Below are 25,832 nucleotides of genomic sequence, written 5' to 3'. Positions count from 1 at the left end.
AGCAACTTGTCATTCTACTCATAAAAGTTTATTGGGATTTAAAAAGCACTAGGTTCGTGAACTTCTGATGCTGCTTTAGCAAGAGCCCTGAATTGGTGCATAGCAATAGCTCATGTTTACCCTGCCATAATCATACAATATCCTGTCCATCAATTAGTTTCGTCATTGCAAAACAAAGCTGATGTTTTAGGCTGGGTTTACTGTTTTTTAATATTGCCTAGTACAGCTAGCAAAACTAAAAAGCGCTTTTTGTTTACAAAATGCTACTGATATGACAGAGAGTTTAAAAAATGATTAAAGCCAGCAATTTTGCAGTTCTTGCTTTTCAATAACTGCTTCCACTGCACAGAAAATTCTTTCTACTACGACCTGGTAGCTCTCAGTTAAGGTGCTGCCACTATGAAGAAAAAATTTGATTTTTAAATTTCCATCCAGCTGGTCTGCAGCTGGAAACTAAAAACAGTCCAGTTCTGCACATTAACCATCATCCCCTCTAGTATAACCATTAAAAAAATGTATCTTTGTTTTAAAAGCACTGGGTTACAATTTTGTGATATGATGGCAATGATGGTTTAAGGTATGGTGATGTAGTGGCCTGTGGATTGGTTTTATGTATTAGTTTTAAAGGAATATAAGCCTCTTGTGGCCTGTAGATTGCCTTTTTGTTTTCTTAGGCGAAAGAGGGTTGTTGCTGCTGTGGGTAATCGTGTATTATAAATCTTTAAAGAGGTTAGAAGTCCCTTGAATATGCCTGCGTCCGCTCGTGAAGTAAAGGCAATCTTCTTTAGAGACCTTTAAATGTGTGATTCTTTTATAGCTATTGCATTGCTGTTCTTTTTTCTCTTTTTTTACCATTGGTGAAGAAGATCTCAGATGCTGAGTTCTTTATTTTCACTGTTTTAGTAGAGCATAAAATCAGTAGAGAATCATAACAAGATGTGCGCCATTCGAGTCTCATCCTGTCCCTGCAGAAGGTTTGAAAGCTGTCTGGGTGTATTTGTATGTTTTTCTAATGTGTTTGGTTTGTTTTTAGGGCATTTCTGTGATAGTATCTCACTTTAATGGGCTGTTTTAGAAGCACAGCATCCTCTGCTCTACATCTGCGCACTTCTATATGCAGCCTTTTTTTTTTTAGAAGCAACAACACCGCCTCTGTGGATGCACGCCGGATATTAGCTACCCCCCTGAGCGATCTTCCAGCCCCATTTTTAGCCCCCCTTTCCCTCTATAACTTGTTCATCCAGAGCCCCCTACAGATAGTCTCCTGCTTTGTTTTCAACTCTCACTGCATTCAAAGGGAAACACAGAAATCAAGCCCTGCTGTCAGCACCTCATTTGCTACTTTATACATTCATTTAAGACAAATTCCTCTGTAGGCATACTATTTATTAGCAACGGTTGCTTTACAGTGTAATAAATTAATTACATAACAAAGATGACTTTGGACAGAGGTTTTACAATGCCTCAACCTTGATGCACAAAAAGTGATTACAAGTGTTTCAGGTTTACAGGAGCAAGCATTTCATGTTAACCACGTAATTAGAGTTCCTTTAATATGTTTAACTTGAACCTGTTCCGTCATTTGAAACAAAAATGTTGAAGCTTTCCCTTTCAAAAACCCTGTTCTTCCTTTGAAAAAGCAAAGAGGCCCAGCTCCAGTGTTGTGTCCAAAGGGCTGCAGTACCCCTGGTCTCCCTTTGCTCTCTCCACCGGCTGGACCAGCAGAGTCAGAGTGTGATTGGCTCTGTGCTTCAGACTGTGTGATTCTCTGCAGCAGGGTAATGTCACCCTGGTTCAACATCACAGCTCATTCTGTACTTTTATTCTCCTCTGAGCCTTTAAACGGTTCATTAGTCTTTAACAAGACTGCAGAGCCCACTCCAAACTCTGCTTTAACCCCTCTGTGCCTGGCTCACCCTCGGACTTCGCCAGTACATGCTTCGGTTCTCTTTCTGTGCTCAGAAGTGATTTTTGCAGTTTTAGTTTCAGTGTTCGAATCAAATGAGTTAAAGGTATTTGAGATTCTGATCACTGCAAACTGTGTCCAACAGCAGCAGGATCCGTAGTGTGGGGGCTGCTTTGGAGCGAAGTCGTTCTCATGGACGCTCTTGCTGAATAGAGGACATTGATGCTTTTCTATCCTGCTACGCCCTGGCTAGCTTTCCTTCTTTCCCTGGGCTGTCATTCCCTGAATGAGCCTTTCAGGAATCCAGGGTTGCAGGGTGGGATACAAAACATCTCTCTGCTCATTAAAGGCCGACAGGTCCCTGGGTACTTTTAAACCCATTTTCAGAAATTACAGAATTGGCTCATCCTGTAACTACGACATTTTGTAGAGTTTTCTTTTTTGATGCACGACAAGTGGAAGCAACTCTCAAATCTTGTATGTTAATGCTGCCTGTGTTTCACACATTTAATGGCTTCATAATGTCGACATGTAAATGAATCAAATGTAAAACAAAGAAATTAAACGGTAATACACATCGCTATTAAAAGCATTTATGAATTAAATGGAAATGAGGTTGTCCCCGTTAAGAGTGTAATGGAACCAAGTGCTTCCTTTTAGCAGTAGCTAAACTGAGGCCTGTCTTTATTTATTTTCCCTTCAATCTTATTACATTTGACTTTTTGATTACTTTGCATTTATTTTGCAACAGATGTGAACATTTATTGTTCCACAATAAACACATTTTGTTTGTTTTTTCTTTTTTTAGTTTTTACGGCACTAGTGGCTTTTTATTTTGATAGTAGCCTGACAGGAAAGGGGATATATAAGAGGGGGAGAGACATGCGGGAAAGGACCACAGGTCGGATTCGACCCGGGTCGGCCGCATCGAGGACTCTGTACATTGGGTCGTGCGCGCTAACCACCTGCACACCCAACAGTAGACAAATTTTGAACACATTTTGAATAATTTATTTTCTTAAATAAAAGAAAAGCACAAACAAAATCATTGTAATTGCGGCTGACCAGGATTTATTAGCCTGTTTTTAATCTCTGGTATCAGCTACTGATTTTATGCAACTCCAATCTGTTATCTGTTTAAGGACTTTATATTAAGATAAAGTAAGAATTGCATTAAAAAAATCGTTTTATGAACCTTGAAAAATGGTTTGACAATGTTTTGTGTTTACATCGTGAGTTGGGGTTAAAAGCTCCATAGGATGGGGTGGGAGAACTTTGGGGTGGGATGGGGTGGGAGAACTTTTCCTAACCGGGGTGGGAGAACCTTTCCTAACTAAACTAAAGATTACAGATCCTGTAATCTGTGAGCCTTGCTTTGGCTCAATCACCTGCAGCCTTCATACCTTGCAGACTCCATGCATTAGAAAGTACAGCTTTCTTCTATATGGCTCACATGTCACTGTGCTTCTCATATCTTTTGTTTTTAAACTCTTTATAAATGCAAACAGCGGTTATCTTTGATGCGCCTGTACTCTGTTACAGCATTCACACTGAAGAGGGAAAAATACACTATATTGCCAAAAGTATTTGCTCACCTGCCTTGACTCACATATGAGCTTAAGTGACATCCCGTTCCTAATCCATAGGGTTCAATATGACGTCGGTCCACCCTTTGCAGCTAGAACAGCTTCAACTCTTCTGGGAAGGCTGTCCACAAGGTTTAGGAGTGTGTTTATGGGAATTTTTGACCATTCTTCCAGAAGCGCATTTGTGAGGTCGCACACTGATGTTGGACGAGAAGGCCTGGCTCTCAGTCTCCGCTCTAATTCATCCCAAAGGTGTTCTATCGGGTTGAGGTCAGGACTCTGTGCAGGCCAGTCAAGTTCATCCACACCAGACTCTGTCATCCATGTCTTTATGGACCTTGCTTTGTGCACTGGTGCACAGTCATGTTGGAAGAGGAAGGGGCCAGCTCCAAACTGTTCCCACAAAGTTGGGAGCATGGAATTGTCCAAAATGTCTTGGTATGCTGAAGCATTCAGAGTTCCTTTCACTGGAACTAAGGGGCCAAGCCCAGCTCCTGAAAAACAACCCCACACCATAATCCCCCCTCCACCAAACTTTACACTTGGCACAATGCAGTCAGACAAGTACCGTTCTCCTGGCAACCGCCAAACCCAGACCCGTCCATCAGATTGCCAGATGGAGAAGCGCGATTCGTCACTCCAGAGAACGCGTCTCCACTGCTCTAGAGTCCAGTGGCGGCGTGCTTTACACCACCGCATCCGACGCTTTGCATTGCACTTGGTGATGTATGGCTTGGATGCAGCTGCTCGACCATGGAAACCCATTCCATGAAGCTCTCTGCGCACTGTTCTTGAGCTAATCTGAAGGCCACATGAAGTTTGGAGGTCTGTAGTGATTGACTCTGCAGAAAGTTGGCGACCTCTTCGCACTATGCGCTTCAGCATCCGCTGACCCCGCTCCGTCAGTTTACGTGGCCTACCACTTCGTGGCTGAGTTGCTGTCGTTCCCAAACACTTCCATTTTCTTATAATACAGCTGACAGTTGACTGTGGAATATTTAGGAGCGAGGAAATTTCACGACTGGATTTGTTGCACAGGTGGCATCCTATCACAGTTCCACGCTGGAATTCACTGAGCTCCTGAGAGCGACCCATTCTTTCACAAATGTTTGTAAAAACAGTCTGCATGCCTAGGTGCTTGAATTTATACACCTGTGGCCATGGAAGTGATTGGAACACCTGATTCCAATAATTTGGATGGGTGAGCAAATACTTTTGGCAATATAGTGTATTTCAGTTTCTGATCTTTGGAGGTCAGCATTAACACTTTACTGATTCCTTTTCCCGTTTCAGGGGGTGCCTCAGCTTCCTTGTGCCAAAGCACTGTATAACTATGACGGCAAGGAACCAGGAGACCTCAAATTCAGCAAGGGCGACATCATCATCCTGCGCCGGCAAGTAGATGAGAACTGGTACCACGGGGAGATGGGTGGAGTCCATGGCTTTTTCCCCACTAACTTCGTCCAGGTCATCAAGCCTCTGCCGCAGCCGCCGCCTCAGTGCAAAGCTCTCTACGACTTTGAGCTGAAAGACAAGGAGGCCGACAAGGACTGCCTGCCCTTCTCGAAGGTGAGGCGCTGCAGACGTTCAGCAACTTCTCTCCTGCCACATAGTCAGCACCGTAAAACAAAAATACCTCTCATTACAGTGACGCTTCTGTCTTGCAAGCCCTCATTTGGTGGAGTTATGTGTGTGTTAGAATGTCAGGCTTTTTAAATGAAACACCCACAGCAACAGTTTGGGTTTTAAGTCGAGGCTCTAGATAAGCAGCTATAATTAGGCAGCAGAGAATTATTGCCATATAGAACGAGGCATCGCTTAACTACAGTAATTAAGCCGCTTTGTTTATCCAGCTGTCGGGTCATACATTGATTGTTTTGGATTATGTCATCAATGTATACGCCACATAAGCAAAAGCAGAAACAACCTCTGCAAGTAGCTCATCTGACAGGCTGTTTTTAGTCCCAGGTGTTCTATTTCATAAACCTCAAAACTCCTCTTCTCATTATTTCTGTTCCAAAGTTTATTCCCTGATGTTGAGCAACACTCCGAGTTAGATACGAACCCTTATTTACATTTTTCCTCATGCTTTCCCCCTCCCTGTTGTGTTATTCTAGGATGATATTCTGACTGTGATCCGCAGAGTTGATGAAAACTGGGCCGAGGGAATGCTGGGAGATAAAATTGGAATTTTCCCCATCTCATACGTGGAGGTAAGGGAGTAACTTGATTCTTGAAATGAAACGGTTCTTCAGGCCTCAGCAACATGTCTGGATACTTCCAGGATCATATGATTGTGTCCTGGGTTTATTTTGCTCTATATTTACTTCTTAATATTTAGATATTAGAATTATTTACCTTTTTTTGGATCCTTTCTTTCCTGTCCTAAAAAGAAACACCCTGGGTCCATTCTTTTCTTTATAAATGGGTTTATTAGGAATCACAAAAAAGTAAAAATCTTAGGTTTAATATCGTTTGCATCCACATTACTCCTCAAACCTTTTTGTTTTTCCAGTTGAATCTTAAGAAATCCGACTCCTGATAAAACCGAAAAAACTCAGTGACCTCCTTCTGATAGATCCTATCTACTGAAGGCATCAAACCACATTCCTTACACTAGACTAGAAGTAGAAAATTGACAAATTATTTTAAATCACCAGTTTTCTAACATCCCAAACAACTTTAAAGACACAAAATGCTTATGGGATTGAACAGGCCAGCACTGATATTTGTCATTTATTCAGGAGGAATAAACTCAAGCGTAGCAGGATATTTACAAAGATATTTTATCCCAGAATGGGTTACTCAGATCATTTATTTCCTCTATCTTGTAAAATATGGTATGAGAATAATTTTCAGATGCATCATTTTCATTTTAAACAATATTGTTTATAGTGAAGGGTCAGAATTGAGTGTTTTTACTGTTTAAACAATAAGTTTAAAGAACGAATAATGCGTTTCCTTGCCTCATGTAGTTTTTGTACACAGTCCTCTGAAGTTGATGTCTGGTAAATGTGCAGTAAGAATGAAGGGCATTCATCCGGTGTTTTACTCCTGGATGTCTCCCCTAATGTCCTGACATTTCAGTGATTAACCCACACAGACTTTCCACTAGACTGCAGTGAAACACTTGGCTTTAAGTAAAAAGAGCTGCTTGGGGCAAGAGAAAATGGCAAGTTGAAGCACCCTGTGATTAACTGAAACTGCTGCTTTGATTTTTACCTTCGTCAGTCAGTCTCGCATTTCTCTGGTCCTAAAGAGATGAAAACCTGAAGTTTTATTGCTGGCTGAGACCAATGAGCTTCCTACAGAAAAAATTACCAATTTTATCAACTTGTCTCTGTTCTTCTAAACTTTTTTTGCTATCCCTGCACCTTGGAGGCAGATTTTTAGAATAGTTGTTCCCTGTTAATGATTCTCTCTCTGTTGCCCCCCCTCCCGTCGTGTTTTCTTGTAGTTCAACTCTGCAGCACGCCAGCTTATAGAGTTGGACAAGCCATCCGATTCCAGTGGAGACTCCATTGAAGGGGCCTCCCAGGGGCCCCAGAGCAATGGCGCCCAGCGGCCAGGAGAGAAGAAGAACACTAAGAAACGGCATTCCTTCACTTCTCTCACCATGTCCCACAAACCCATGCTAGCTCCTCCCCCCCAGCGCCACTCCATGGAGATTAGCGGGCCGGTCCTCATCAGCTCCAGTAACCCCACCGCAGCGGCTCGGATTGGAGAGATCAGTGGCGGGCTTTCCTGCAGCGCACCTTCACAGGTATGATTGTCCACGACGATTAGCTTCAGTCTGTGTTTTCTGCAAGTCAATCAGCTCTGTCTAACAAGTTCTATTAGAGTCAACATTTTAGATCCAGCATCAACACGTGGACAGGAGCTGAAACCTAAAATAAGGAACTATTTTCATAAACTGCCTACCTAATCAGACCTTTAGCATAAGGCTGGCAAAGTCAGAGAAGGGCTGCAACTAACAATAATTTTGTTAATTAATTAATCTGTTAATGATTTTTTTCAGTTATTTGATCCATTATCAGATAGCAAAAGGTTCCTTAATGAAAAGCTTTTACTAAATTAAACAAGGTGTAACTAAAACTTTGTAGCTGTTTTCATTGGAAATATACAGAGAAATGGCATAACCAATTATAACTTCTATAAGTTTGTTCAGTGGCAATTTTTTTATCCTTTAACTGCTAAAAGTTTGGGAATTCTTCACTGTAGGTGACGATGAATGGACACAATTTGTGGGTGTCAGATAGATTTGGATAGAGTTCCCAGAAAATCTACTGAAGTAAAGTTAGCACTAGTGCTGGGCGATATGGAAAAAATCATATCACGATATAGACTATTTTATATCGCAATAACGATATATATCACAAAATGCCCCAATTAAGTACGTTTTCAGCAAATCTCTGGGTTTTATTTTTGCAACTTTCTCCCGCTGTTTCACAAATTGCTTTACCTCGCACTTTTTGGATCCTTATGTATTCATTTTCATGGTTCTTCTTTAGGTGATAGAAGTTTGTTGTGTTCCCGTCGGGTGAGGGAACATTCTTGTAGCATAGTTTGCAAATGACCGTTGTCTTCTCCATGTCGGACTTCTTAAATCCAAAATGTAACCATATCACAGACATGCCTCTTTTTGGTAACAGTGCTTCATCTTGGATTGCCTGCGTAGTTGTCTCTGTTTGTTGCGACCACGGGTTTAATACTTCAGCCTGCTGCGTCTCCATCTCTCATGAGTTAAGTAACGTAAAGCATGTCGCAAACCCGCGACATGTGAGTCAAAAGCAGTAAAGAAGCGTCATGTTGCAAAACCACACGATGGCGCTTCTTGGTTGATTAAAAAAAAGGTCTTGCTTATCACTTATAATCTGTGTGTAGGCTACGTCGCTATAGACACTTTTCTATTGTCCGTACGATATGTATCGTCATATCGCCCAGCCCTAGGTAGCACTACTTCATCGTATTTTAACTTGAGTTTATTTAATTAATTAATTAATTACCCAAGTAAAAGTAAAAACGTATTTTGTGAAAAAATGCTGCTCAAGTACTGAGTAACTTTATATGTTTTAGGAAATAATGTAAATTTACAAAACTATAAGTTTACCTGCAAAATTATGAAGCTGAGATAAAAAAAAAAAAAAAAATATATATATATATATATATATATATATATATATATATATATATATATATATATATATATATATATATATATATATATTAGGGATGGGACGATTTATGAAAACCGTCAGAATCGTTCGGTTCGACTGTCTCGGTTCGGTTCGCGTGTGTTTCGTTCGGTTCAAGCGCTGCTCCTTTTTCTCATAGAGGAAGCGATTACACTCCAGAGCAGAAGGTGGCAGTGCTGCGACCAAAGCCAACCGCCAGTAGTAAACAAGAAGAAGAAGAAGCGACGCAGCTTAGCCGGGTGTAGCAGGGGAAACTAATCAGTTGTTGTGGAGAATTGTGTAGGACTGGCGAGTGGGAAAGAACAGGAGTTGGAAGACGCGCCAGCAGCACTTTATAGGTCTGCTGTATGGGACCACTTTGCATTTAGAGTGACCTACGATGACGGCGGAAAGAAAGTTGTGGATAAAAGTGCATCAGTGTGCAAGCATTGTGCAACACGTTTTGTTTATGCTAACAGCAACATGTCATGCTAACCCCGAAATCCCTCATACTCCGTCAGCAACCCCCGCTCCGCCCCGCTGCGCTCCAGACCGGCTGCTCAAAGCAAAGCCTACAGCCCCCACTGTTGCTTCGTCTGCTCCCCTCTGAGTCCCTTGGAGATGGTAGAGAGCATGCGCCAGATGATTAAATTCAAAGCAGCAAAACATACGGAAATGATCCAGGGTTTCTGCGGATCATTTAAAAAAATTACAATCCATTATTTTTTGGGGGATTTTTTCATTAATTTCATAAATTTTTATGGGATTTCGGTGTAACAATCAACATGTATCGAATCGAACCGAAAACCGTGACCAGAAACCGTGAATCGAACCGAACCGTGGATTTTGTGAACCGTTCCACCCCTATATATTTATATATATATATTTATATATATATATATTTATATATATATATATATATATATATATATATATATATATATATATATATATATATATATATATATATATATATATATATATATATATAAATAACATTCTTAAACAATGTTTTCCAATAAAAGTTTAGCTTTAAGTTAACATGTTTGAGCTCCAAGTGACACAGCAGGATAAAAAATAACATTAAAACAAAGAAGCTGGAGTAAAAAAAGTCTCACTAAGACATTAACTGTTTATTTCTGGTTAAAGCCTTTTCTTCATTGAGTAAAAGTTACTCATGATGGGTGGAGTAGCCAGACATTTTAGTAAGAGTAGTGATACCTCATCATATTTTTACTAAAGTAAAAGCAAATAGTAAAATGCAGAAAAAATACTCATTAAAGTACATTTTTCTCAGAAATGTACTTCATTAAATTTAACTGAGTAATTGTAACTAGTTAGGACCCACCTCTGGTGTCGGATAATGAGCTGACAGAGCAGACGCTTTCTGATCATAAATGTTGGGTTTGGTTTGTTTTATTTGGGTATTTAACTTTAATGTGTCTTTAACAGTTTTTTATGGTGTGTTGTAAAAGCCAAATTTATCTGATGAAAATAAAATACAACCGATTTTTTATTTCAGTAACTAAATATCTAGTCTATGGAATTAATGTACTTATCAGTTGTTTGGGTTAGATCTTTGACATTTTTTTGTTGAACTTGCTGGAAAAACAAAATTTCTGCTCTTTAGATTTTATTTTTGCTTTCACACTAGATTAAATAGTAAAGCCAATTATTTTTACGTTATTCAATGTTTTGTTTGTCTCCTTTTCTTGACATATTTATTGTTCTTCTTCAGCTTCAGAGAGTGAGATGCTTTTTTCTTCCTGGGTTTCTGTCCCAAGTTATTTTGTAGAAATGGGGCTTTATTTCAAAACATTTTAAATGCACAGATGTTCTTATAGCTTTTTTAAGCCCCTCCTCTGGTTTGGACACATTCTCTGAACCACTTCAGTAAATTCCACCAACATGGCCATTATATAGGATTCTACACACAATCATTTCTGCATTAGTCCACCTAACTCTTGTTTTTTTCCCCAAAGCACCATCCCCCTGTGAACAATTATGCACACTTCCCTTTTTTCCCTCTCATACCAAAAAAAAAAACTATTATTGCATGTAAGTGTTTAAAGTCGTTGCTTTTTGACTTGACTCATCCTTTGAAATGACTCCACCTTACCCCCTCAAGGAAGTTTGGTCTTATTTCAATGCTTGAAGGTCAGAAAAACAGACGTGGTTAGAAACAGAACAATTACCATCTTAAGGCTTTAAACTGAATCAGCAGCTGAGAATAAAGAGCCTGAGAAACTGGGATGAAAAAGCCTCCTTTTATTATGTGGTTTCAGCAGACATGAATTTATCATTTGTTTTTCCAGACAGAGCCTCATTGGTGTTCTCATTCCTCTTACAGCATTATTTATGTTCAACAATGAGTGGCCTTGAAAGAGAACAGAGTTTTGGTTTGTGAATATGAAACACTTTAAGGACCACATTTTTAGACGTCCCCATCTTGCTGAGCTAATGTCCTACTTCCGTCGCCTCTGAGCTGTCATGCAGCTTGCCTTTTGTTCATAACTTCTGTGTTTTTGTGTATTTTTATCTTGAACATATTCCCTTTCTCCAAATGTGTGTGCCAAAGCCCTCTATTGACCCGTTATCATTAAAATCACATCTTTCCTGAGTTTGATTTGCTTCTCTTTGAAGCGAACACAATGCTCATCCACTGCCAAGCCATTTCTGCTTATCTTTGCCTGATCATATTGTGCTTTTGACTTTCACCAATGATGCCAAGAGAGTCTAGTTGCAGACATGCGCTGTCAGAACAGGAAGTTTATTCGAAGCCTTTCAAAGTAAAATATATATAACTAGTACATAGTATACCGGAAATATTTTAGGTTCCCGGGTTTATTTCCTGGGTCTACATAATTTCAATTCAATTCAATTCAATTCAGTTTATTTATATAGCGCCAAATTCACAACACATGTCATCTCAAGGCACTTTACAGTTCAACCAGATCATACAGTCAAATTGATACAAAGTTTTCTATCTAAGGAAAACCAGTTGATTGCATCGACTCATTGACTCAAATACAATCCCCCACACTAAGCATGCTTGTAGCGACAGTGGAGAGGAAAAACTCCCTTTTAACAGGAAGAAACCTCCAGCAGAACCAGGCTCAGTGTGAGCGGCCATCTGCCGAGGCCGACTGGGGTTCAAGGAGACAGAAGCAGAGATACAAAAAGCAGCTGTAAAAGGCGGCCCCGTCCAGGAAACACACAGCCAGGCAGACGAGCTCCAAGGCAGCTCCCATGTCAGAGGACGAAGAGAGCACATCCACTCAGTCACGGTCAGAGAAACAGGACCACACTGGAAAACAGGCCGATCTCCAACATCTATAAACAAGGGTGTTGATAGAAGCAGCACAGCTGATGTTTCTTTCCAGGATGGCGTCACAGCCAAACAGGAACAGACGAGGCAAAGCTACTCTGAGGAAAAGCAGAGAGAGCAGAAGGTTAGAGATTGAACTAACAGATTCTGCAGAATAGGAGAACAGAGAGAGAATGAAGCAGAATGATGAAATGGGGGTCCCTATGTCCTCCAAAAGTCTAAGCCTATAGCAGCATAACTATAGAGATAGCTCAGGATAACCTGAGCCACCCTAACTATAAGCTTTATCAAAAAGGAAAGTTTTAAGCCTAGCCTTAAAAGTAGACAGGGTGTCTGCCTCACGGACTAAAACTGGTAGTTGGTTCCACAGGAGAGGAGCCTGATAACTAAAAGATCTGCCTCCCATTCTACTTTTAGAAATTCTAGGAACCACTAGTAAACCTGCAGATTGAGAGCGAAGTGCTCTGTTAGGAACATAAGGAACAATCAGATCTCTGATATAAGATGGAGCTTGGCCATTTAAGGCTCTATATGTGAGAAGGAGGATTTTAAATTCTATTCTTGATTTAACAGGAAGCCAATGAAGAGAAGCCAGGATAGGCGAGATATGATCTCTCTTTTTAATTTTCATTAGAACTCTGGCTGCAGCATTTTGGATCAGCTGAAGGCTTTTAACTACAGTTTGTGGACTTCCTGATAGTAAAGAATTACAATAGTCCAGCCTTGAAGTAACAAATGCATGGACTAGTTTCTCAGCATCACCCCTGGACAGGAGATTTCTAATTTTTGCAATGTTCCTCAGATGAAAGAAGGAAATTCTAGAAACCTCTTTGATATGGGATTTAAATGACAGGTCCTGATCAAAAATAACACCAAGATTTTTTACTTTATTATCTGAAATCAGTTTAATCCCATCCAAATGAAGTGACTGGCTAATCAGTTTCTTTTTCAGAGACTCTGGTCCAAAGACTATAACTTCTGTTTTGTCTGCATTCAGGAGCAGAAAGTTAAGAGTCATCCAGGTTTTTATGTCTTCAAGACATGCCTGTAATCTATGTAATGGGTTAGCTTCATCTGGATTTATAGACAGATATAGCTGGGTATCATCAGCATAACAGTGGAAATTAATCCCATGCTGTCTAATCATTCTACCGATTGGGAGCATGTATAAAGTAAAGAGAATTGGTCCTAGCACTGATCCCTGTGGTACTCCACAGGTAACCTTTGAGCGTGTTGAAGATCTATCATTAACATGAACAAACTGAATTCGATCAGATAGATAAGATTTAAACCAGTCTAGTGCTGTTCCTTTAATTCCAACAAAATATTCAAGTCTTTCTAAAAGAATATTATGGTCAACTGTATCAAATGCAGCACTAAGATCTAACAGGACGAGCACAGATACAAGTCCATTATCTGAGGCCATGAGAATATCATTAGTGACTTTCACCAGAGCTGTTTCAGTGCTATGATGAGCTCTAAAGCCAGACTGAAACTCTTCAAAAAGTTCATTATGGTGGAAGTGATCGCAAACTTGTTTGGCAACTACTTTCTCAAGAATTTTGGATAAGAAAGGAAGATTGGATATAGGTCTATAATTGACCAAGTCATCTGGGTCAAGAGACGGTTTCTTAAGCAGAGGTTTAATTACAGCAACCTTAAAAGCTTTAGGTACATATCCCTGTAACAGAGATAGATTAATCACATCTAAAATGGAGGAGGAGATCAAAGGGAATACCTCCTTAAATAACCTGGTTGGAACTGGATCTAACATACAAGTTGAAGGCTTAGATGAAGACAATAATTTTGCTAATTCAGAGAGTTCAACTGGATCAAAGCAGTCTAAACCCGGTTCAGATTCCATGACTACCTCAGGTACAATCGCGGATAGAGGAGTGCTTATGATCTTATTTTTAATAAGATCAATCTTATTTATAAAGAATCCCATAAAATCATTGCTGCTAAGAGCAGGTGGAATGGACGGTTCAACAGAGCTATGGCTCTGGGTGAGTTTGGCAACTGTATTAAAAAGAAATCTAGGATTATTCTTATTCTCCTCTATTAATGAGGAGAAGTATGCTGCTCTTGCTTTACAAAGGGTCCTCTTATACAGCAGTAAACCATTTTTCCAGACTAGGAAGGACTCTCGCAGGCCTGTGGAGCGATATTTTCTCTCCAGTTTCCTAGCATTTTGCTTCAAAGTACGCAGCTCTGCATTAAACCAAGGAGCAAGCTTTCTATTTTTAACGGTTTTCATTTTCAAAGGAGCTGCGTTGTCTAAGGCAATACGCAGAGAACTAGCAACCCCATCAACAAAATCATCAACCTGTGAAGGGGAATAAGCTAAGCTTTTGCACTCTGCAGCACTGCTCAGTGACACAGAGGAGAGAGAAAGTGAAGCAGATTCTTTAAAATTTATAACTGCACTATCTGATAAAGATCTACTAAAATTGAACCTTCTTTTGGGGGAGGAGAACTCTGTTAAAGTAATCCTGAAGGTTATTAGAAAGTGGTCAGAGAGGACAGGGTTGTGAGGAAATACTGTTATTTCTTCACATTCTATGCCGTATGTCAGCACAAGATCCAAAGTATGAAGATGAGAATGCGTGGGACTATTCACATTTTGAACAAAGCCAATAGTGTCTAAGATAGCATTAAAGGCTGCTCTTAAGCTATCGCCTTCAATGTCAGCATGGATGTTAAAATCTCCCACTATGATGACCCTGTCAGTATTTAATACCAAATCAGAAAGGAACTCTGAAAACTCATCTAAAAATTCAGAGTAAGGACCTGGTGGACGATACAAAGTTACAAAAAGAAGAGGTTTTCTTGCCTTGAAATTTGGATCAGGGAAATTAAGGGTTAAATGTTCAAAAGAGTTGTAGGTATTAATTGTTTTGGGAGTAATCAGTAAGTCAGACTGGAAGATTGTTGCTACTCCTCCTCCTCGCCCAGAACTTCTGGGGATGTGAAAATTTAAATAGCTTGAAGGAGTTGCCTCATTTATGCTCACATAATCCTCTTGCTGCAGCCAGGTTTCTGTAAGGCAAAACAAGTCAATGTGATTATCACAAATCAAGTCATTAACTAGTAGACTTTTAGAGGAAAGCGATCTTATGTTAAACAGACCGCATTTAATTGTTTTAACTTTTTCCCCAATTGGAGTTATTTTGATTTTAATTAGATTATCATGATTTACTCCTTTGGGAATCTTTGCTAATTTATTAGATTTTGGTCGTGGGCAAGACACTGTCTGGATGGAGTAAAGAGTGGGTAACAGTAGAGAAGCTGCAGAGATGTGTGTTAAACTACAACTCTGCTTCCTGGTCTGCACCCTGGGTGGTCAGGGTTTTGGAGGACTAATAAATGTGGCCAGATTCCTAGAAAGAAGAGCTGCACCATCCAAAGTGGGATGGATGCCGTCTCTCCGAATCAGACCAGGCTTTCCCCAAAAGGATTGCCAATTATTAATGTAGCCCACGTTGTTTTCAGGACACCACCTAGACAACCAGCGGTTGAATGACGACATGCGGCTAAACATGTCATCACTGGTCAGATCAGGGAGGGGACCAGAGAAAATTACGGAGTCCGACATTTTTTTGGCAAACTTACACACCGAAGCAACACTAATTTTAGTGACCTCCGATCGGCGTAACCGGGTGTCATTACCACCAGCGTGAATAACAATCTTACTGTATTTAACCTTATCCTTAGCCAGTAGTTTCAGGTAGGATTTGATGTCGCCCGTTCTGGCCCCCGGCAAACATTTGACTATGGTCCCTGGTGTCTCTAATGCCACGTTTCTGACTATGGAGCTGCCAATCACCAGAGTGGGCTTCTCAGTGGGTGTGTCACTGAGTGGGGAAAACCGGTTAGAAACGTGAACGGGTTGGTGGTGACCAGTGGGCAGAGATCCACGACTACGCTTTCTGCGTACAGTTACCCAATCGCCTGGCTGCTCAGGCACTTTTGGAGGACAGCTACGTGGGGGGCCTACTTTAACTCCTGGATGTTCAACAGCCTGAAGCCTGGATTCTAACTCTGACACCCTCGCCTCCAAAGCTACAAAAATACTACACTTATTACACATCCCATTATCACTAAAGGAGGCAGAGGAATAACTGAACATCTGACACAGAGAGCAGGAGAGAGGAGAGGAAGAAGGAAGAGTTGGAAAAGAGTCAAGGGAGGGAGAGAGAGAAGCCATAGCAATGCTAAGCTAGCGCTAGCCTAGGCAAGCTACTCCTTGCTATCAGAAATAAAACCTTGTGAAACTGACAAGTGCTCAGTAGAAAAGTGCAGCAGAAGGTGCTATGTTTTAAAGTAGTCAGTTAGAGTTACTTAGATACAGAGATATCACAGAGAAAATAACTTAACTTCAGATGGAGATCCTCTGAACAGCTGCAACAGCTCCACACTCAGTTAATCCAAACAGGAAGTGAACAGGTCCAAACAGGAATAATAGAAATAAGTTTGTTTATTCATGTGTTTAATGATGTGTATATATACATATAAATCTCTTTCCAGTTCAACTTGATAAGGTTAAAAAAATGCAAGAAAATATGACAATATATAACAAAATTAAAACGACCTTTTATAAAGACACCTATTATGTGTGTTTGTGAGTATTACATTATTTATTCTTTATTATTTTAGTATTGTTTGTGCTATGTCCTTACCTTTTCTGTACCACTTAGATTTCCCAATGGAGGGTGTGTGACTTCAAATTAACAAAGCTTTGTGTTCTCACAGTGAATTACTGAGTACCTACAGTAGTAGGGATTCAAAATTTACCCATTTTCCTCGATGGGTCCTTGGCTGGTCCTTGGCTAGTTCCCTACAGTAACATTTTAAACATTTAAAATATTCTTTCTGTCATGATTTATGGACATTAAGATCTAAAGGGAAGCGTTATCTCCTGGTCAGACAGTGATAGGGTGGGGTCAGAGTAAAGACATATGCAAGAGGGGGTCACTACAGTGGCTGGAAGTTGGGTTTTGACTGGGAATGACCATTTTGAATGGCTGCTACTGTAGATATATGACCAAATAGCCCAAAACTTCTGTGTTTTCCCACAACACTGGAGAGAACAGTAGACCCAAACCTGACAGTGCAGGTCTGCAGCTAGATCCCTCTCAATGATGTTGGGTCAACTTTTTTTCTGATCATTGAATTCAAAAATGTTTTCTGTCTTTAGATGGATTGATTAGTTTTGCTGCCCTCCTTTAGAGTTCATTGAAAATCAGAAAGTTAGAAACGTATAGTTGGAGACATAAACTTGACTCATCATGTTATTCCTTTCTTCTCTTTGAATGTACTATTTGTACATTCACTTCTATTCATGTGGTCCTTAAAATAGAAAATTTAAAATGGGTCAGAAGAGTAACCTAGGGTGATTATGAATCTAGATAAGCCTTGAAAAAGTCTGATTGTTGTATCTCTAAATCTGTATGTATGGAGGCTGCAGCCATGAAAGCTTTTCAAGAACCTCTTTACTGCTGTTAAGGATCTGCCCTCTTGGAAGTAGGTCTGACTCTTAAACAGGCTGTTTAAAAAAGTCACAACACAAGAGGCTTTTCTGTCTCTGCATGCCCAGCCTATTTAACCCGTTTCCCTTCACATGCTCTCGTCTTGTTCACATCAAAATCTCAGACAAAAGAACAACACAGCTAAGCCTGAGATGCCCAGAGGTCTGTGTTGTCTGGATGGAAATGAGTCGTCTGTTGACGAGACGCTGTGTGCAGTTTAAAGTCCTGCCCTGTTTCGTGGCAGTGTCGTCTGTAAGCACACTGTTGCGTTTGGTGCTCTTGCTCACAGAGAGGCGGATCTGTCTGAATCAGCCACCCGTAGAGAGTCACCGGGCTACAGGGAGATATTGTGTGTCCCAACAGTGTTGCCTTGTTACCAGGACACCACAGTGACTGACTTGGGAGGCACCCTGCTAATAACATGCCCAATAAAACGCACTTGTATGTGATCACCTGACTCTTCTTGGCCAATTAAAGCATGTGGCTAACTTTGTATTCATGGCCTGGATACCAAGACACATGCGTTCTGTGTTGCTCAGTGGGTCATTTACACAATGTGACAGTAGAGCCTTTTTCTTCTTCTAATGAACTCCTGGGACAAACGATAATTCTCTAAGTAATGAGACTACCTTAATGCTCAGGGTGTAATTGTATTGTAGGACTAATTAATCAGATAATTGGTTCTAATGGTGTGTTCACTGGAGGGTAACTGGGTTCTAAATGCTGTATTTAATAAGCAACATTTCTCTTTGGTTGACAGGTACATATTTGCACGACGGGACTCATTGTGACCCCACCCCCTAGCAGTCCAGTTACCACAGCAACAGTCTTCACGTTTCCTTCAGAGACGAGCTACACATCCATTGCATTGGTAGGTAGAAACCCGTGCCAGGTCAGCAGGGATAAGCTGTGACAATGAGCTCCTTTTCTTTTCTAGGTTGTTCACTATGCTCTGAAAATCTCTCACATTTTGTCACATTAATAGCTTTAGTTAGTGTCATTGGCATTTAATGTAAAGGACCAGCAGATATGCAAGAATCCAGATGGTTTTTATTATTTTCTAAACAAATAAAGGGTTTTTTGTTAATTCTTTGTAACATTGTTGCACAAATTTAAACCTAGTGCAGCGGATTGCCCTCAGAAATAGGGATGGGAATCGAAAACCGGTTCCTCTTCAGAACCGGTTCTGTGTGTTCCAATTCCATGGCACCGTTTGGCAGCTCGCTTAACGTTTCTTTTAACGGTTCCAGGCAGCACCAGAGCCTAGCGCTGGGCAGCACGACTTGCATCACGGTTTTTTTATGCACGTTACGCACACAGCATTCAGTACGCAAGTACGGCGTGACCAGGCGTAAGTCTAGAAAAGCAAAACATAAAAAATGGCGCCTCATTGGGTAAAGTGATCGAAAGTAAAGTGGCGATTACATCCGCGAGAGGAAATACATCCAACATGCAGAAACACCTGCTCACACAACATGGCATACATTTTAACGAATGCCGTGTTTTTGATGCTTCCTGATAGAAGCTAAAGTTACGACCAGCATGGAAGGAAACTCTGGTGTAAGTAGCTGGTTTTATATCAATGGCTGTGCTTAATGTGGTTCTAGTAAATCATATGCCATTTCTGGAAATAAACCAGTTTCCTACCTCTCTTTGGGGTTATTAAACATGCTACAAAGTTTCAGAGGTAGGTGAGTTTATTTCCCGAAATTCTACAAAAATGCTTTTTCATTAAAAGGATGCCTTCTCCATTAGATTTAGATGACTGTGACAAGACGGGTAGCCTGCCTGGCTCAGAGGCTGGCAGCTCCCGTTCACTGCCTTCTGATTTCGCCGAGGCAGGCAGAAATGGAAAGTCCCAGGTGAAGGTAGACGAATGTCACCGTGCACTTACCAAGTTCAATGTTTCACAGGACAAGAGAATTGATAAGGAATCAAATCGTTTCATAGAATCGATAAGGGAATTGGAATCGTGAAAATTTTATCAATTCCCAAACCTACTGAGAAATTGATAACTGGAGAAAATCTGCTGTAAAGACGCTATATTCTGATTAGAGCATTGTTTTTAAATCTGCTCACACAGTGTTTAGCTGGTCCTCTGCTACAGATTCAGAGTCATCAAATTAAATCAGGTTCAACCTTGGAATCATTTAAAGTATATCTGGTTGAGAAAGGCTGGATTAGAGGCTCAGTGACCTTTTATAGCTTGCAGGTGAATTGTCTTTTTATTTTTAGATCAAAACAGCACAGTCGCACCAAAACAATGAAACACGGATGTCGGCTGCGTGATGCTGTGGGGGTGCTTTTCTTGAGATTTAGATGGATCAAGCTAAATACACTTTGGTCCTGGAAAAAACTAGAGGCTGGTTTGGACGTTCACCTTTGAGCAAAAAAACTGTTAAAATGGCCAAGTCAAAGTCCAAATCCAAGTTAAAGTTATATTCTGTTTACTATGCATCTACTGTAACAAGAAGAATGGACATAAATGTCAGTCTGTAGAAGAGGGGAGCTGTCATAACACCACTAAAGACTTTGCGCTGTAATTGCAGCAAACAGCGGTTCAACAAAGTGTTGTCTCCAGTGGCTGAACATGAACGTACGCCACGCTTCTGAAAGCTTTGGTTAAAGCTACACAAAACCATATATCTTAGTCTTCAAACATCACAATGGTGCAAAGAACATTGAAGTTTGCGTTTGGAATGCAACAGAAGATTAAAAGTTAATTGGTATGAATACTTTACGATGTGCTGTAGATGTTTGTTCATGTAAAAATCATCATAAGCATAATAGTAAAAAAAAAAATTTGCTTTTTTTTCCTGAAGATTTTCTTTTTTATGGACAGTCCATAAAGCCTTAAAAATGCATAAAGATTTCCTGCTGCCCTCTGAAACGTCCCGTCTTTCTGCGCGTACGCTCTGGTATGTAGAGTTATTGAATGAGCAGGAATGTGGACACAAAAGGTTGAGCTCTCCGCTTCACTTGGGAAACCTACATGATGTTTTTCTACACACGATTTCTCTAGCCTGCGGGCAACCTAATTATCTCAGCTCGGGCGTCGGCAGCGAACCGTAGAACACATCGACGCTGGCGTTTACACGTAGGACTGCGCGCATACCGCAGGGCTGCCGCTCTCCTCCCCCAGCATGTCATGGAAGCTATTACTCTGCTGCTCACTGCTGCCAGTGTTCAGTGCAGGCAGCTCCTGAGTAGAAGAACATCATTGTAGCACGCTATGAGCTTTATTTTTTAGGCTTTCAAGGTTTTTAAGCAGATTCTTGGTTTTGTTAATTCAATTTGGGGGGAATTGGTGTTTGTTTGCTGGGAAGAGTCTTTCTGTTATGCTTGCTGCTGGAGTTTTTTTGTCTAATCAAAGATCTTAGAGAAAAAAGTGAGTCAAAATCAATCTGCTTGTGGTTGGTTGCTCACAGACTTGTTTTTATATTTCATATGGTCCCGATTAAACACTGCAGTGGATTGAAGAAGGAGCCATGTGGTCTCCTAGCAGCAAACAAACAAGCAGAACAGAACAGGAGATTCTCCGTTCCAAAGGAAACTCTATGTAAAGACGGTGTCATTGTGGGCAAACCTGAGGGAATATCCCAAATAACAGATTAGCTTTCTTTTTCTCAGCGTTGCCAATAAACAAACTGGTTTCCCTGCTTATGTAACTTTGTTATTGAGGCTCCTCTTACTCCTCGCTTTTGTGATTGTGCGTCATAATGAGGGGCGATAAGTGTCGCATTGTAGTGAGTTTGTAATAGAGCGCTGATCCCGTCTGTGCTTTTTGTCTCAGGATGCTCTGCCGCCACCCCCACCTCCTCCTCCTCAGTCCCCAGCCAGCGGAGCGTCGTATTCCCTCGCTGCCGGACAGAGACCCTCCCCCAATGTAAGCGACCAAAGTGGGAGACAGAGACCTACAGTGTAAGTTTTATAAATTCTCCCACACAGAATTAAAAAGTCTGCATGAAATTGCTGAAGATTTGGTTTGGATTCCTGGTCGGGTGAAGAGGGGAGGGCTTCGCCTGCTCTCAGCTGTCAGTGTGCGGCTGCACTCTGGGATTATATGCGGTGAAAAGGTCAAAACCTGTCGCTGAAGGTTTCCAGGGTCCCTCTGGGAGACCCTTTCACTCACCCCTGACTTTTAACCCCCCCCTCACCTTTACCCTCATTACTCTCTCAAGTTAACCCACCTGATAAGTATTTGCTCTGCTCTCCTGTGGTCATCTGGATCTCCCTCTGCGTGTCAGACGGTGGGCATTAATGTCACCCCTCCACCCTGACTGCAAATATCCCAGTTCAGACCGAAAGCTATTTATATAACTTCAACTTTCTCGTTCTATCACACCACAATTAAAGCTTTTAGTGTATTATATAGAGATCAAACCGAACATTTATTATAAAAATCAACTTTTCTTTCACTGCTCTCCACAGTTATGTGCTGCTTTGTTTTGATCTGTTTGATGTAATAAAGAGAAAAGTCAGGGTTCTGATTTGGCCAAATAGGATCAAAGTGACTGCATGGCTGCTTAGCAAAGCTCTGCCACCGCCCGCCATCACAGCCCCGTTCCTGCGCTGCTGCAAAGAGACGACCTGCAGATTGTTTTTCCTTTTCGTGCTGATTTTCCTCTGGGTCAGAGAGCGCTGTTTGGGGCTGAGCCGAGGTGCAGACAGAAGTCCAGCTGGGCTGTCGGGGGAATCAAACACAGACAGACTTTTTTTTTTTTCCTCAAGGATAGGAGATATAATCTGTGTTGTTTTTAAAGCTGTTATCCACTTGTTCTGTTATCCAGCTATGTGGCCATGTTCCCATATACTCCCCGTAAGGAGGATGAGCTGGAGCTGAGGAAAGGAGAGATGTTTTTGGTGCTGGAACGCTGTCAGGACGGCTGGTTCAAGGGCACCTCGATGCACACTGGAAAGATCGGAGTCTTCCCTGGAAACTACATGAGCCCAGTCAGCAGGTTAGTCATTGCTTCACTGGCAGCCCTTCGTCAGCATGCTGTACACTGGGATATATGAGCTCTGGGTTTTACAGCAGTGCCTCTGCACAGTTAGTCCTCCTATTATTTTTTTTTAAAGATTATATGTTTAAAGTTGTACTTTTTAAGTCTGTCTGTAACCTGGATCTTAGACTAACCCCATAAAAACAAGAGTGGACGTTACTGAACCATAAACGCATCCCATGGTAAAGAATTCCCATAAAAAATGAGCAGCTGAGTGGTTTTCAGATTCCTCTTTAGAAATTTGTAACTAGTTTATAATAACCTGTGATCTGCAGAAAACAGACTCGGTAAGGTTTTATATCCAGTTTGTTTTCAAGATCTGTTTCAGCCTGTTAAAAAGTCCAGGGACTCTTACAAGGTGTGATTTATTCGTTTATGTCTTTTTTTTTTTATTTTACATTTTCCTCCCTCAGAACGGCGTCTGGGAGCAACCAACCCAAAGTACCCATGAGTCTTTGCACTCAGGCTGGCAGAGGAGTCACCATCGTCAGTCCTTCCTCTGCCTCCCTGGGGGCTGTTGTTCCAGGGCCTGATTTCAACAAGCCCCCCCCTGCGTGCTCCACAGCTGCATCAGCCTGCTCCCAACCTGCGGCTGTAACATCGGCTCAGACAGCCACGGGCCAGCAGCCAAAAGTTCCCCTGCATGTCAGCTCCCAGATGACTGTGAATCAGGCGCGCAACGCTGTCAGAACAGGTAAACGGCACAACTGTTGCTCGAAGGCATAGATGGATTTATTTTTTTTTTACGTCTCATACTGTTTATGTGGTCTCTGCAGCTGCCTGTCACAGTCAGGACAGACCCACTGCAGCGGTGACGCCCATCCAGTCTGTCACTTACCTCCCACACGCTGCCATCTGCCCCCAGTCTGCAGCCAACGCTCAGGGCTGCAGCCGGGTAGGAGTCGCAGTGGGCTGCGCGGCCTCTTCTCTGACCCCGCCCAACGTCAGCGCCGCGTCTCTGGACGGCGACGCTTTGAGATCCGTTCCTGTTGGGAGCAACGGCATCCTCAATCCCTCGTCCAACGGCGCTCTCGCCTGCAGGGTGGACAAAGATGTCAAGGTTGGACTTTTCTAACCAGTGAAGATTAACTAGAAAAACAACGTTTAAGAATCCTCTCTGATTGGCCGGTTGGATGTTTTTTGTCTGAATGATTGTGTCTGTGAAGATCAAGCTCATCCACTCCTTCTGTATGAGGAGAAGTGGCGGTTGTGTTTCCTGTGTGCGTACTTCATGTTTCAGCCGATCGTCTTTGTTCATTCTGATCTGAGAAAGGCAAACTGGTTGGATACCAGTAGAGCTAAAAGCCATAGAAGTAGATTTCCCAACTTTCAGAACATTAACGGCTTTTTTCCTCTAAATAGCGGTAGCAGATGATAAAACCAAAAGTCTTCGGCAGCTTTGTTTTCATAGACTAAACAAGCTGCTTGATTAATGTGAAAATGATTTTATTTAGTGCAAACCTCTGTTGTTTTTCTGCTCTTTAACTGATGGACTGTTTTTGCAGAGGGAAAAGAAAAGTCTTCTGAAGCTGTTGTCCTCCAACAAGAAGAAGTCTCGCCCTTCACCACCCTCCTCTCCTACCCTGGAAGCGGAGCAGGCTGCAGCTGGAGAGGTGCTGCACGGTGCTGTGGGTCCCGACACCTCCCCTCCCTCTGGTTCAGTCAGCTGCCTGGAAGCTGAGCCTGCTGGTGTTGCTTCGTCATCCTCAGTCCCAGAGTCCTCTCATCGGAGGACCGCTCCTCTCGACGGATGTGCTCCCATCGCCCCTCCTCCTCGGCAGCCCTGCTCCTCTCTCTTATCACAGCAACATGACGCACGTCCCATCATATGTGAGAGGTACAGATGTCTCTGTTCTCCTTGTCCTCTCTGTCCCCGGAACAGAAAGCGTAACTTTATATCAGGCCAGATCATTTGTCTGTGAAACTGACGGTGCCTCTGGCTGTCCTCCCCAGGTACAGGGTGGTGGTATCGTATCCCCCGCAGAGCGAGGCTGAGCTGGAACTGAAGGAAGGAGACATTGTGTTTGTTCACAGGAAGAGGGAGGACGGCTGGTTCAAAGGCACGCTGCAGAGGAACGGCAGGACCGGCCTGTTCCCCGGCAGCTTTGTAGACAGCATCTAACAGAGACGCAGCGAGCTGAGCTCTGACCCATCGTCCCAACACTTAAAGCTGGAATCAGCCGGAGCTGAGGACAAAAAGAAATGGGCTTCATTTTGTCAGTAAAAGCACAGTGGACAGAGTTGGAAAAGACCACACTACTCATAAACCCTTTGTTTATTTCTTGTTTATTTATATATTTGTAACTACTCAGCTGTTAAATGTGTGCCTTGTACTGTTCCTCACTTTATTGTACAGGAAACAACAACAACTGGTCCTGAAACCACCCTTGTGACCTGTTCTCTGATCCATTCACCTTTTAACTTATTTCATGTTGACTTTCCATAAAGCTACACATGAACAGATGGGATGGTTCGGGATTTTTAAAGTGGAGTTCTGTTAAAAAGTTTTGCGTTGTTACTAACTGTTAGTGTCTTCAGGCAGGATTAATCTAGATTAGTTGAGGGTAGCTGCTGGTCCGTGAGGGTCCAAAAATCAAAGTCGTTTTAAAGAAACTCCAGCAGCTTTAATGAGCCCCTTTTGTCCTCATCGGGGACCTTTTAAGCTGTGGTCCCATTTGAACAGGCTGATTAGCTTCACAAACGCAAAGTGGTGTTCATGTGTGAAACAAACAACAACTGTATGCAAGACTGAAGAAGTGTTTGGATAAACTGCTGTGACCCTTTTTTAAATTGGGTTATTTTGAGACACTAGACGTCCGCTTTGGTGATGGCATCACCTATACGAGTCGTCAGCTTCAGCCTTCAGTTAACATTTCAGTTAATATACGACCATAGTTATGTAACTACCTAAAACCTGCTAATCAGAGTTTCTTATAGTCAATTTGTAAAATTGGTTCTTTTAGGTTCTGAATGAATTAGGGACATTTTTAAAACATTTAGTCTGATAGTTTAAATCGTTTAATATAGATTTGTGGTTCTAAGGCTGAGTCTATCAGAGCTTTTAGTATTTAATTTAAATAAAAAAAATAAAAGCTTTAGCTTTGATCTCAGTTCAGATAAACTATGAAAGGGAAAAAGCCCCTAAACACCATCCTGAATCGGAAGAATCATTTTATTTCATGATTCATACACATATACTAACATATAAGGTTCTGATGTTTTCAGATTAAATGTTTTAACCTCAATATATGTCTGGAAAAGTGCTTTTAAAATGGTAAACATGCTTAAACTCTGTTTTAGCACAACT

General features: G+C 41.5%; 1 protein-coding gene across 1 annotated transcript in view; it reads left to right on the top strand.

Annotated features, from left to right (window-relative positions):
* sh3rf1 (SH3 domain containing ring finger 1) overlaps positions 1-25,597 on the top strand; it is a 62,927-nt gene extending 37,330 nt beyond the window's left edge. The window contains exons 3-12 of the mRNA XM_038271649.1: positions 4,786-5,061; positions 5,610-5,705; positions 6,950-7,255; positions 18,283-18,393; positions 21,316-21,443; positions 22,313-22,483; positions 22,939-23,219; positions 23,302-23,585; positions 24,031-24,362; positions 24,479-25,597. Of these exons, the coding sequence (XP_038127577.1) occupies positions 4,786-5,061; positions 5,610-5,705; positions 6,950-7,255; positions 18,283-18,393; positions 21,316-21,443; positions 22,313-22,483; positions 22,939-23,219; positions 23,302-23,585; positions 24,031-24,362; positions 24,479-24,647 (2,154 nt within the window). The 3' untranslated portion in view covers positions 24,648-25,597. The remainder of the gene's footprint in view (positions 1-4,785; positions 5,062-5,609; positions 5,706-6,949; positions 7,256-18,282; positions 18,394-21,315; positions 21,444-22,312; positions 22,484-22,938; positions 23,220-23,301; positions 23,586-24,030; positions 24,363-24,478) is intronic.
* The last annotated feature ends 235 nt before the right edge of the window (positions 25,598-25,832 follow it).

Source organism: Cyprinodon tularosa, unplaced genomic scaffold (assembly GCF_016077235.1).
Source record: "Cyprinodon tularosa strain WSP-4 unplaced genomic scaffold, ASM1607723v1 ctg802, whole genome shotgun sequence".
NCBI classification, from domain to species: Eukaryota; Metazoa; Chordata; class Actinopteri; order Cyprinodontiformes; family Cyprinodontidae; genus Cyprinodon; species Cyprinodon tularosa.
The sequence above is the reverse complement of the archived record's forward strand: the minus strand, read 5'-3'. Positions and strand labels throughout refer to the sequence as shown.